General features: G+C 42.4%; 1 protein-coding gene across 2 annotated transcripts in view; it reads left to right on the top strand.

Moving 5' to 3' along the window:
- The window catches only part of LOC126259420 (endoplasmic reticulum metallopeptidase 1-like), a 316,942-nt gene that overhangs the window by 299,718 nt on the left and 3,452 nt on the right, over positions 1–13,772 (top strand). For both annotated transcript variants that reach the window (XM_049956203.1, XM_049956202.1), the window contains 3 exons: positions 759–973; positions 1,190–1,305; positions 12,607–12,782. In XM_049956203.1, the coding sequence (XP_049812160.1) occupies positions 759–973; positions 1,190–1,305; positions 12,607–12,782 (507 nt within the window). The remainder of the gene's footprint in view (positions 1–758; positions 974–1,189; positions 1,306–12,606; positions 12,783–13,772) is intronic.

Here is a 13,772-nt window from a genome sequence, read left to right as displayed (position 1 = left end):
CTCAGAATTAATATTTAATCAAACCCGTCATTGCAAGCTCCTTCCCAGTGTTAAACATTACAATGTATTTTGTTCAATAGTTTCCATTGCACTCGATATTTCTCCTTTCATCACAAAGTTTTAAAGTTATTCCTTGCTTCGCACTGCAGCGGCTATTTTTCTTTAAAATGTGAATTCTCATCATAGATTCAAAATTCTGTCACATGTCATTACATATTGCAGGAAAAATAGTATTCAGAAATGTTTGTTGTAAGTGTTGTACATTACACACCGACAACTGCATTGTCACTCATTCAGCCGATTGTGATGGAGCGACCCCCCCCCCCCCTCTCTTCTCTGGTGTGTCATTTATCTTTAAATACTACTAGTTCCACTACTACTGTAATGAGTGTGTTTGATCATTTGTGATCATCTTTTGCACTATATTCTTGAGCTTGAGGGCCACAAACAAAGCATATTCTTTCAATTTTTAGCTACACATTAATAGACTGTGTCATTTAAACATTAAATGGTGAGAAGGAGAGTGAAAACAGATTAATTCATATTATTACTTTCAGCAGTAGATCTGATAATGCTTATGGTATGTTGTTTCTAAAAACTGGTTAACTTTTTATGGCTTAATGTGTCACAATTGTTTGATTATAGAGTTTCTTTGTGTGATGAGATAAAATGTTCAATTTATGTCAGTGTGCAAAAATTTCTATGTACTCAAAACCATTTTTGTTTAGAACTTATTTAAATTATATTTTGCTTCCCAGCATACGAAACAAGTATTCCACGATTCATCAGGCAGAGAGTATCACCATGAGTCTGGTTATTGGCTAGTTGACATGGATGTGAACAGCCCCCAGTCTGTGAAATCCATAGTTCCTCACATAGAACAAGCAAAAATGGTACATACTTCAAGTGAAGAATGTCGCCGCCAACTATATTGTGGCTTCCCATATCTGCTACCTGTCATTACATTCCTGGGGTAAAGACTTAATACAATCATCTTAAAGCTGATGTCCTTTCATTAGAATTATTCTGAATATCTAGTGATTGAAAACTTAGATTGTTCTAGCTAAGCGTATTGTATTCTTACACACAATTCAAATGCTAGACATATAAGTTTGCACCAATATTTCACAAATAATTAACAGTGCCCTATCTTTTCAATATTTTGACCACATTTAAAATTAATTTCCAGGAAGACACACTGGATTCCTGCTCCAGATCCACCAGTTCCAATACCAGTAACACTGAAACTTGTATCGAAGGAAAATATTGGTAAAAAATTGCTGAACATGACATTTACAGTAACAGGTAAATAAGTTACTAAACACAGTATGTTGTGTAAAACTGCTGCGTCTTAACTATTAAATCTCCAGTCTGTAAGAAATGTGTGAATTTAAGCTAGAAAAAAATTAAAGCGGCACTTGCGTACTTTGCATATGAAATGTACGTGTATGGGTAAGTGGCAACATACCAGAAATGAGGATGACATGGATGCACCTTTCTGAGTGTGTGATACACACTTGGGTGAGGAAACAGCCCATTGTATGAACTTTTTGCCACAGGAAGTAGTATAGGTAAAAAGAGTGTGGTGAGGTTATGGGGTAGGATGGGAAGAGGGAGTGAAGTTAGTGTTGTGAAAATGGAAAGAGATTTTAGTATTGAAAAGAAATTTCTGGCATATGCTGAATGTTGCGTAATGAGGGAGTGTACTTATTTCATGTCAGGGTGTGAAGGAGAGCTTTTGCTAGTTACTTTGCTAATCAGTTGTATTTATAATTAATTGAGATTTCACACTGAGGAACTATGTTACTTGATCACTTTTCTTTAGTTAATGGTAGTGAAGTACTTCAATTTTCTTAGAAGATTGATGCAGAAAGCTTCGAGTCTGTGGTTTGACAAGTCTTAAGATTTTCAAAAAGACTGTATTTGTTGGCTACAACAAATGTAAATATGTAGGCCAGAAATATAGCAATGCCTTCTTGAAGTAGCAACATTCTTTTTACCATAGTATTTGGCATGAAGAAACCACATCCAATGTGATTTCACACATCAATTTTTCCCCCCAGGGGGTCCACAAATCTTTTGTGGATATGTGCGTAGTGAGCAAGGGACCCCGAGCTAATGTGGCCGTCCTTCCTTTCCGGGCTGCATACCTTCCTTTTCCGCATCCTTCCCCATCCCCCATCTTCGCCCCACCCCCCCTCCCCACACCACTGGCTCTTTCCTTCCCTTTCTCCCCCTCTGGTAGTACGGTTTGTGCCTACGTCCGGAGATGGACGCTCGAAAATGTAACACATTCTTTGCTTTCTCTGCTTGCATGCCTTCATCCTTTCTTTGTCCTTCTCTTTTCCTTACCTCTTCTCTTTACCCTTTTCTCCGCTGCGGCGTTTGAGACCTCTCTTCTTTCCTTTCCCTTTCTTTGTTTTTACCTTTCTTTGTTTTTCCCTTTCTTTGTTTTTCCCTTTCTTTGTTTTTCCCTTTCTTTGTTTTTCCCTTTCTTTGTTTTTCCCTTTCTTTGTTTTTCCCTTTCTTTGTTTTTCCCTTTCTTTGTTTTTCCCTTTCTTTGTTTTTCCCTTTCTTTGTTTTTCCCTTTCTTTGTTTTTCCCTTTCTTTGTTTTTCCCTTTCTTTGTTTTTCCCTTTCTTTGTTTTTCCCTTTCTTTGTTTTTCCCTTTATCTTTCTTCCTCCCTGTGCGTGTCTGAAGGCCAACCCACGCATTTTCATGCGTAGCCGGTGACAGGGTAACGTGTAATTCCTCCCCCGGGTAGACAGGTAGGACACGTACATACCCCCTGGTAACGGCCAGGCCCAGGGAGGGGTGATTACCCAAGCTGATACCTTCCGAAAGTGCCGATTGGTCCCTCCGTCTGTTTCTCGGGAGGTGTGACCTGAGGTGTGAACAATCACCTAAGGCGGGAGTGCCCTCAGAGAGGGCCCCCACAAGGGAGGAGCACGCCATCGGAGATGCCGGTAATCATGGGGGATTCTTCCGCAATGGTTTCCTCACCTTACACTATGTCTGCTCTCAAGCGTAAGTTCACTTAGTCTCAGCCACAGACAGTTCTTCCATCATTGCCAAAGTTCCTTGTTGTTTCTCGGTCTGACGAAGGTCACGACTTCTCCATAGTCAACCCCTTCATTATTCAGAAAGGTGTTGACGCAATTGCAGGTCCTGTAAAGTCTTGTTCCAGATTACCGAATGGCACCTTATTGTTAGAAACAGTCAGTGCCCTCCAGGCACAAAAATTGCTGCGTATTTCACTGCTCCACACCTTCCCTGTCCAAGTGGAAGCGCACTGCACTTTAAATTCCTCACGTGGAGTCGTTTATACACGCTCTCTCGACGGATTGTCCGATAAGGAAATTCAACACTACCTGTCTGACCAGGGCGTAACGGCTGTTCATAGAGTTATGAAAATAAAAGCGGGCTATGAGAATTTCCGTTCGCCCCTATGTCCCAAACCCTATGTGTTGCTATCGGTGCCAGCGATTCAATCATACCAGCCAGTCCTGTTCCAACCCGGCCAAATGTGTTAAGTGTGGCAAGGATGCCCGTGAGGGTGCTTGTCCACCTCCATCCCCTCGTTGCATCAACTGTATGGGTGACCACGCTGCTTCCTCTCGAGATTGCCCCATTTTTAAAGACGAAAAGCTCATTCAGGAAATCAGAGTGAAGGAAAAGATGTCGACCTTTGCTGCTCGAAAATTATTCGCCAGTAGACAGCCCACCGTGCCTCAGACAGGAAAATACAACACTGTCCTTGCCTCTCCTCAGCCAACAAAGGAGGCGGCCACGTAGACTTGTGATCTCACCTTTAGTGACACGGTCGTCAGATCGGCCAGCGCAAAGATCACCCGTTCAACCTCCCCACTTTCGCCTGCTCACTCTATGGCTCACCCTTCATCGGGTTCTACTAAATCTCAATCCCAAAAGTCAGACACCCGGACTTCCAAAACAGAGCATAGTCGTGAAGATTTTTTACGTCCCCCAACTTCACAACCAACGGTTCCTCCTTCATCTAAACATCATGTTTTCAAGAAGGCTAATAAGAAACCCAGTTCCTCTCCTCCTCCGCCAAGGCGTGTCTCATCTACAGCAGCACCTGGTGGTAACTGCCCTCGGCTGTCTTCTGTGTCGCCGAGGTGCACTGCTGGCGGCCGATCAACCGGCCGATCGCTGGTGGCAGGAGCTGCTCCTGAACAACCTATGGATCAGAATCTTCTGCCTTCGGCTGAGTGCTGTTCCATGCTGTCGGTCACAAGCTCTGAGCAGTCGTTCAGTTGACGGCAACCTTGGTTACATTATTCCATTTTCTGTCCATCCTATGTCCATTATCCATTGGAATATCCGCGGCATTCGAGCCAATTGGGATGAATTGACGATCGTCTTACGATCCTACTCGCTGGTCATCTTCTGTCTTCAGGAAACAAAGCTGCGTCCCCATGACCGCTTTGTTTTCCCCCATTTTCAGTCAGTCCAATTTCATCTCCCCTCTGTTGAAGGCACTCCAGCACATTGAGGACTCGTGATTCTTCCCCATAATATTCTCCATTATCACCCAATCCCCTTAAACACTTCCTTCCAAGCAGTTGCTGTCCGTCTTTCCCTTTCTGGACACACCTTCTCTCTTTGTACTGTATACATTCCATCGTCCACATCAATGGCACGAGCTGATCTCTTTCATCTTCTTAGTCAGCTTGCCGCGCCCCCCCCCCCCCCCCCCCATTTGCTGGTTGGGGACTTCAATGCCCACCACCCGCTTTGGGGATCTCCACATCCTTGTCCACGTGGCTCACTATTGCTAGACATCTTCCACCAAGCGTATCTTGTTTGCCTCAACACTGGGGACCCTACATTTTTCTCTGCCTCCACGACAAATTTCTCTCATTTGGACCTTCTGGTCGGTACTGTTCCACTAGCTCAGCGCTTCGAATGGTTCGCCTACACACTCGAGTGACCACTTTCCATGTGTCCTTAGATTGCAGCCACAACTGCCAACGCTGGAAGTTTGCCCAAGCCGATTGGACACTTTTTTTGGTCTCTAGCCACATTCGATGACTGTCACTTTCCTAGTGTCGGCGATGAGGTCACTCATATTACACACGTTATTCATTCAGCTATGGAACGTTCAATACCTCGCACCTCCGAATTGCCCCAGTGCCCCCCAGTTCCTTTGTGGAACGAGGCATGCTGTGACGCAATACGTGAGCGGCGACGTGCTCTTCGCGTTTTCAGACACCATCCTACATTGGCCAACTGCATCCGCTATAAGCAGTTCTGTGTGCGGTGCCGTTGCGTCATCCGTGATAGCAAGAAGGCAAGCTGGGACTTCTTTACTATCTCATTTAACACCTTCACTCCCTCCACGGAAGTTAGGAGTTGGATTCGACGGTTATCAGGCGCGCCTAGTTTCTCCGCGGTCTCTGGGCTCACTGTTGCGCATGATACATTATTGGACCCCGTTGCAATTTCTAACTCATTGGGGGCAACACTTTGCTGAGATTTCAAGCTCCTCAAATTACCCGCCAGCGTTTCTCCCGAAGAAATGTGCAGCGGAAGTGCGACCTCTTGCTTTCGCCTCTCAAAATCATGAAAGCTACAATACTGTTTTCTCCGTGCGGGAACTCAAACATGCACTCTCTTCTTCTTGCTCCTCTGCCCCAGGACCGGATGGTATCCACATCCAAATGTTGCTGCATTTATCATACCATAGTCTGTGTTACCTCCTTCGCCTTTATAATCGAATTTGGACCGACAGTACTTTTTCCAGACGATGGCAGGAAGCTATCGTCGTTCCTGTTCTGAAACCTGGAAAGGACAAACATCTCCCCTCTAGCTATCGCCTCATTTCTCTCACGAGTAGTGTATGTAAGGTTTTGGAGTGTATGGTGAATTGCCGTTTAGCTTGGTGGCTGGAGTCCCACGGTCTTCTAACACCTGCCCAATGTGGTTTCCAAAAGCATCGTTCTGCAGTTGACCATCTTGTTGCTCTCTCCACTTATATCATGAACAATTTTCTCCAGAAACGCTAAACAGTAGCAATATTTTTCGATCTGGAGAGAGCATACGATAACTGTTGGAGCGCAGGCGTCCTCCGCACACTATTCTCTTGGGGCTTTTGCGGTCGGTTGCCCCTTTTTCTTCGCGAATTTATGGCAGAGCGCACATTTAGGGTGCGGGTGAACACTACTCTCTCCCGTACTTTCTCCCAAGAAAACGGGGTACCCTAAGGCTCCGTGCTAAGTGTTGTACTTTTTGCCATTGCCATAAATCCAATTATGGATTGTCTCCTTCCTGATGTCTCGGGCTGCCTCTTTGTGGACGATTTTGCGATCTATTACAGCTCTCAACGGACCAGCCTTCTTGAACGACGTCTTCAAGGATGTCTCGATCGCCCCCACTCTTGGAGCATCGAAACAGGCTTACACTTTTCTCCCAGTAAGACCGTTCGTGTTAATTTTTGGCGTCGTACGGAGTTTCTTCCACCTTCCTTACATCTAGGACCTGTCAACCTTCCGTTTTCGGATGTCGCTAAATTCTTGGGTCTTATGTTTGACAGAAAACTGTGCTGGTCCTCCCATGTTTCCTATCTTTCGGCCCGCTGTCTGCGATCTGTCAACACCCTCAATGTCCTGAATGGTACCTCCTGGGGAGTGGACCGAGTGGTCCTTCTCCACCTCTATCGCACCTTAGTGTGCTCGAAATTGGACTATGAAAGCATAGTTTACTCCTCTGCTCGGCCGTCTATTCTTCGGCGTCTCGACTCTATCCACCGCTGTGGATTACGTTTAGTGTCTGGAGCTTTTTACATCAGCCCTGTGGAAAGCCTTTATGCTGAGACTGCTGAACCTCCGCTGTCCAATCGGCGAGCTGTCCTTCTGAGTCCTTATGCTAGCCATTTGTCTTCCATGCCCGCTAATCCGGCCCATGACATTTATTTCGACGCCTCCTTGGATTTAGGGTATGCAGGCCGCCCTTCCTCCTTACTACCACAGGGAGTCCGCTTCCGTCAACTGCTCCATTCTCTTTCCTTCCGCTTTCCTAAAACTTTCTTGACATCTAGGGGTACAGCACCGAGATGGCTCCGTTCCTGGATCTGCCTGCTCCGTGACCTTTGTCAATTTCCCAAGGATGGTACCCCTTCACTTGTTTATCGTCGGGCATTTTCTGCTCTATGCACACAAATGAAGGATGCCACATTTATTTACACTGATGGCTCAAAAACATAGTTTGGTGTAGGGAGTGTCTATATTGTTGGCGACACCCCAAATCGATTTCGGCTTCCTGACCAGTGTTCGGTTTATCTTGCGGAGCTTTACGCTGTTCTCCAGGCTGTCAAATACATCAGTCGCCATCAGCGGATACAGTATGTTATCTGTTCAGACTCTCTCAGCTCTCTCCTCAGTCTCAAAGCTCTCTACCCTGTCCACCCTCTGGTCCACCGGATTCAGGATTGCCTACGCTTGCTCCACTTGGGGGGGCGTCTCGGTGGCGTTCCTCTGGATCCCAGGACACGTTGGTATCTGTGGAAATGAGGTGGACGATATAGCGGCCAAGGCTGCAGTCTCTCTTCTTCGGCCAGCTATTCGCACGATTCCCTTCGCCGATCTACGGAGTATTTTATGTCGTCGTGTTGTTCTTTTATGGCACGCACATTGGTCAACACTTCCCCATAATAAATTGCGGGACGTGAAAGCTCTTCCCTGTGCTTGAACCTCTTCCTCCTGAACGCGTCGTCGGGAGGAGGTTATTTTAACTAGACTCCGGATAGGGCACTGTCTTTTTAGCCATCGACATCTTTTAAGCGGTGATCCTCCCCCACTCTTACCGTCCACAGCTGAGAGCAGTGGGGATAGACACCTTTTACTTGAGTGCCCCTATTTTACTCCATTACGCGCCCGTCTACAGCTGTCGCCTGAAATGTTGTCCATTTTAGCAGATGACACGCGCTCGGCCGATCACGTTCTCGAGTTTATTAGTGCCAGTGAGATGACGTCAGTCATTTGAAGCTCTTTTTGGGGACAACCAACCCCTTTCTGTAGTGGTTTTTTAAGCTTTCCTTCTGCTTTTAGTTTCTCCAATTTTTTGAGTTTTGTTCCCATTGCTGCTGGTTTCCATTTTCATTTTTTACCTTTTCCTAAGTCACAGACCGGACGCTAATGACCATAGCAGTTTTGCGCCCTAAAAAAAAATACATTTTTTAACTTGTATTTTAGTATCACCGATCCACTTATCCCCAGATGTAGTGTGCGTGACAACTTCTCTTATCCTTGTGTACCTCTGGATGAATGTACATATGTTACTGGAATATTGTTTTTATTAATAAGATAAATGCATACTTAAATATAGATAACAGAATTAAGTGTTGCTTACAAGTTCATGATACTCATCCACAGGAAAACTCCTTGAATGTTGCACATGACCAGGGAAAGCTCACACATCATCTGTTCAATTTCCATTAACTATTTTCAGGGTGAGTGTTGGAGTGCAGGGAGGGAAGAAAGGAAACTCCAGTGTGTGTGTGTGTGTGTGTGTGTGTGTGTGTGTGTGTGTGTGTGTGTGTGTGTGTGTGTGTATATTCTCCAAAGGATCTAAATAATTCTGGGAGAATCTCACCTATTCAAAATGCCATATCTCCACTTTGATCAGGGCTTCAAATGCAACATACTCTGCAAGCAAACGACAAATGCAGACCTGTGAACACTGTACCACCTCAAACGTCATGGAGTGGGGAGCCATGCAGAGACTTGAGAGGAGACAATCTAGATAACATTTACTACTTAGACTAACTAATATTGCAACAAGAAACACAAAAGGCATTTTAAAGAAGATTGCACTGCAATAAATTGAACAAATGAACTAAAAATGTAATGTTTCAACAAAATGTTGTAGTGAAATAGTTATATATTTCTCATTCTACTTAACCATAAATAATGAATGTAATGGTTTTAATCAGTTTGTGCACTCTTTATCGTCTTACTCTTTTTTTCTGTATTCAGTGAAATGATTCATGTGCTTTGTAGATGTAGTGTGCAGTTAAGGTTACAGTCCGACATTTTCATGTAGGAATTTTAAAGCTCTTTGGTGTTAGAAATACTTCTTCAAAGATCGATGTGGAACAAAACATTCATATTATGCCTGTAGGCGTCTTGTGTAAATGAGGAAATCAATCTTGATGGAAGTCCTTGCAGAAATCTAGAACATTTTCCCTGTTATTAAATTTGTCATTGATGTCAATGTATATAAAGCTGCAGGCCAGTGCAAATGTCAGCAACAGTCACTGAATGCCCTAGCACACCTCACTCTTAAATCAAAACTGGAATTCTTCCTCTATTATGTAGAACTGGTTGACAGTTTTAGTCTGTTTTAATATCTGAGTCCTTCAGTGAAGATAATTTTACAAAAGAAATTGCATTTCCTTTGTCTAACTGATTCTTGAAAAGTGAGACTTTAATATTGAATGCTTGTATATTGTCAGTGAAATGTTCCAGCTGACCCTTACCCGGAAGTGAAGACTTTGTTGCTGCTGGTTAATAACTTCAGGAGAGATCTCAAATTGGCACATTCGAAGTTCATGCTCCATTATATTATCAATTGTAAAAGCACCACCACACATATATTTTGCCAAAGCGATATTCCTTGCACATAAATTGGATACCTCCGACTACATTGGGTATTGGTTATGGGAAGCTTTTTTCATTTTCTCTTTCACTTCTGCAAGGAATTCTGATTTATTTCCAACAGGGTTGGCACTGCTGCCTGCAGTCACACAGACTAAGTAGTTCTGTGATGAACCTATATTTTCTAAACTTCCTTGAACTTTATAATTGTATCCTTCATTGCTAACTACCTCCATGAGCTTTTCTCTGAGTTCACTGTTCGCACCTTCTATAAAAATGTTCTGGTGTGCCATAACAAACTCCTTCCAAAGATATACGTATAGGCTGGCTCTGTCCGTTGTCTGCCATATCCTGTATGTGATGCAGTAGTGTCATGTTTAATGGTACCCTATAAGACAGTTACATCAGAAAACTACCCCCAGTGCAGATTGAAATGTGGAGACAGTGTCGTTGGGACAGCATTGTGTATCATCATTATTGCTACTAGGTGCCACAGCTGTCAAACACGATTCTCACCTCTCTCTTTCCTTGCGTTGTCATGACCACAATGTGCAGGTGCATATCCATCATTCTCCACTGTGCTGCCACTGCTACGGTCATAAGCAGGAGCCTGCACAGTTAATAGGACTCATGCACACATTCAGTGAGTTGTCAAGCCCTGATGGAGGTCATTCAGTGCTGTGTCAAATTCTTCTCGCAGTATTATATATCCTATCTCACCTTTATCTTCCTTTTCTATAATATTGTGTACTAGTATTTACTATGTATAGCCCTTTTATGCATTGCTTCCACCCTTTAGCCTTCCCTGTTTTGCTTAGTATTGGTTTTCCAGCAGAGTTGATATTCCTGTAACTGCTTGCCTTTTCTTCAATAGTTCCTTTAATTTTCCTGTAGGTGGCATCTATCTTTCAAACAGTTATGCAAGCTGCTACAGCTTTACATTTATCTTCTGGACAGTCCTGCTTCACCATTTTGCTGTAATAAATGTGTGTCGATATACTGTTTTAATTGAACTGTAGTTCAATAAATGATTAGAGGTGACGAACACAGGTTAAAAAGAAAATTTGGGAAATGTTACTTTGAAGAATGTTAAATAAGAGTTAAAAGAGAAATGAAATTTCATGATGAGAATGGTAGTTGCGTCCCTGTTTCCATAGGACTCAGTTCAAGATAATACAGGGTGATTCAAAAAGAATACCACAACTTTAGGAATTTAAAACTCTGCAACGAGAAAAGGCAGAGCTAAGCACTATCTGTCGGCGAATTAAGGGAGCTATAAAGTTTCATTTAGTTGTACATTTGTTCGGTTGAGGCGCTGTTGACTAGGCGTCAGCGTCAGTTGATGCTAAGATGGCGACCGCTCAACAGAAAGCTTTTTGTGTTATTGAGTACGGCAGAAGTGAATCGACAACAGTTGTTCAGCGTGCATTTCGAATGAAGTATGGTGTTAAACCTCCTGATAGGTGGTGTATTAAACGTTGGTATAAACAGTTTACAGAGAATGGGTGTTTGTGCAAAGGGAAAAGTTCCGGACGGCCGAGAACGAGTGATGAAAATGTAGCACGCATCCAGCAAGCATTTGTTCGCAGCCCAGGAAAATCGACTCAGAGCTAGCAGAGAGCTGCAAATTCCACAATCAACTGTATGGAGAGTCCTACGAAAAAGGTTAGTTATGAAACCTTATCGTCTGAAATTGGTTCAAGCACTGTCTGCAGCTGATAAGATTAAAAGAATCGATTTCTGTGATTTTATCCTTGCTCAAATGGAAACAGATGAATCTTTCGTTTCAAAGATTGTGTTTAGTGATGAAACAACTTTCCACACTAACGGGAAAGTCAACCGTCACAATGTCTGTATATGGGGCACTGAGAATCCGCAGGAAACAACTCAGTATGAACGTGACTCGCCTAAGGTGAACGTTTTCTGTGCCATTTCAGCCAATAAAGTTTTTGGTCCCTTTTTCTTCGAAGGTGCTACTGTAACTGGACTACAGTATCTGGAGATGTTAGAGAATTGGCTGTTCCCTCAGCTCGAACAAGAAGCAATACAATTCATATTTCAGCAGGATGGAGCGCCACCACATTGGCACTTATCTGTCCGTAACTACCTGAACGTCAACTACCCGAGGCGATGGATCGGCCGCCAGGCAGCCCGTGACAGAGCACTTCATCACTGGCCTCCAAGAAGCCCTGATCTTACCCCCTGCGATTTTTTCTTATGGGGGTATGTTAAGGATATGGTGTTTCGGCCACCTCTCCCAGCCACCATTGACGATTTGAAATGAGAAATAACAGCAGCTATCCAAACTGTTAAGCCTGATATGCTACAGAGAGTGTGGAACGAGTTGGAGTATCGGGTTGATATTGCTCGTGTGTCTGGAGGGGGCCATATTGAACATCTCTGAACTTGTTTTTGAGTGAAAAAAACCTTTTTAAATACTCTTTGTAATGATGTATAACAGAAGGTTATATTATGTTTCTTTCATTAAATACACATTTTTAAAGTTGTGGTATTCTTTTTGAATCACCCTGTATAATAATTAAATAACTGTATTTTACTAAGACTCCAGCTGAATTATATTGTTAAATGTCATACAGACATGAAGAGCCAGTCATACATTTCACATATCAGCAATTGAGAAATCTTTCATTAATGTAAATAAATCTTCACAAAAAAATTGGTACTTTACTCATTGTATTTATATCTTTTTCTGTGATTGCACACTACATAACTTGGGATGGGCACCAGGCCACTCTGTTACGTGTAATGCTTTGCAGTATGGTTATTCCAGAAGCAAGTAAATATTACTTTTTCTCTCTCCTTGTGTCTGACACACCACTTACTGTGGACTGTATATGCTTGCAACTTTAATTTTTCCCTTTTCAATATGTCTTGAATAAATACAATTGTATATTATGTGTGTGACTATATAGTATCAAATTTTACTGTATTAAATAGCATGAAATTTTCTTTTTCTCATCTTTTTCAGGACCAGACCATATGGGGATAATGATGGCTCCTGCCAATGGATTTCAGCTCCAAAGCTGGAGTTTTGTTGAAGGTGAACCCCTTGTAGGTCCAAAGTGGAATGAGAGGGACACATACTTTATTTATTATGGCTGTGCTTCAGATCCAGTTCCTTGGACATTCTGGATAATTCTAAAGGTAAGAAAACCTCAACAAGTGCTGTCTGAGAAAAATACTGTGTTGTTGCTTTTCTAATTTACGCTACGGAAATAGCCAAAATAGGCATAACCCTGTGATTTAGTTTGTTTGTATTAATAGAAATCCACATTCACACATTAATACTTTCATTCATTTAATGATATAAATTTGAACCACTCAACTAAATAATTGAAAAATCCAGTGTTGAAATAAAGATCGACTTGCGGCTATTGCATCACCCCAGGTACATCATAATAATAATTTTAAAAAAACTTTAAGCAAAAAATATGAATAATCTTCAACATCATTATTTTGCAAATTTAATAATAAATTTTATTATGTAAGCAACATACACCAGTAAGTGTGTTCAGATTAAAGTGAATGCAAATGAAATGATGTTGGTGGTGGAGAAAGCAGAAGAGACTCACTCATTGTGAGTGCACAATAAATGAAAGGAAGAAACATAAACTGTGTGTGTGGCTTTTCACTCATGGATAGTAGAAGCTGTGAATGCCAGAGCAATATAATGATAGCTTGACCACCACCATCCATTGAGTGTATGGGGTACCCCTGATTGCTGAAACTGAACCTTTTAACCATATGAAATGTGCATGTAAGACAAACTGACCAGAACAACAAATATACACATAACCAGAAACAACTAAAAGCCCATGACCATGATAATACTAAGCATATATTTCTCTTAAAATTGTTTTTCAGTGTTTCTTCATGCAGAACTGGTTTTCTATTTAGTCTTTCTCCTTTGCATTATCAGTAACTTCATGTAGATTTGTCTAAATTACATTGCAAGGCAGCACACTCAAAATATTTGCTTGGTGTGTATGATGATCTTTCTTTCTTTCTTGCATGTATTTTCAGTACATTTGTAAGAGTTTCAGTAGAAATACTGGGGGCCACTACTGTATTTTACATTAGTATAGTATGTGAGGCTATAATGTTCTGCAGGATTCAGCTGACTACAATTCAATG

Source organism: Schistocerca nitens, chromosome 5 (assembly GCF_023898315.1).
Source record: "Schistocerca nitens isolate TAMUIC-IGC-003100 chromosome 5, iqSchNite1.1, whole genome shotgun sequence".
NCBI classification, from domain to species: domain Eukaryota; kingdom Metazoa; phylum Arthropoda; class Insecta; order Orthoptera; family Acrididae; genus Schistocerca; species Schistocerca nitens.
The sequence above is the reverse complement of the archived record's forward strand: the minus strand, read 5'-3'. Positions and strand labels throughout refer to the sequence as shown.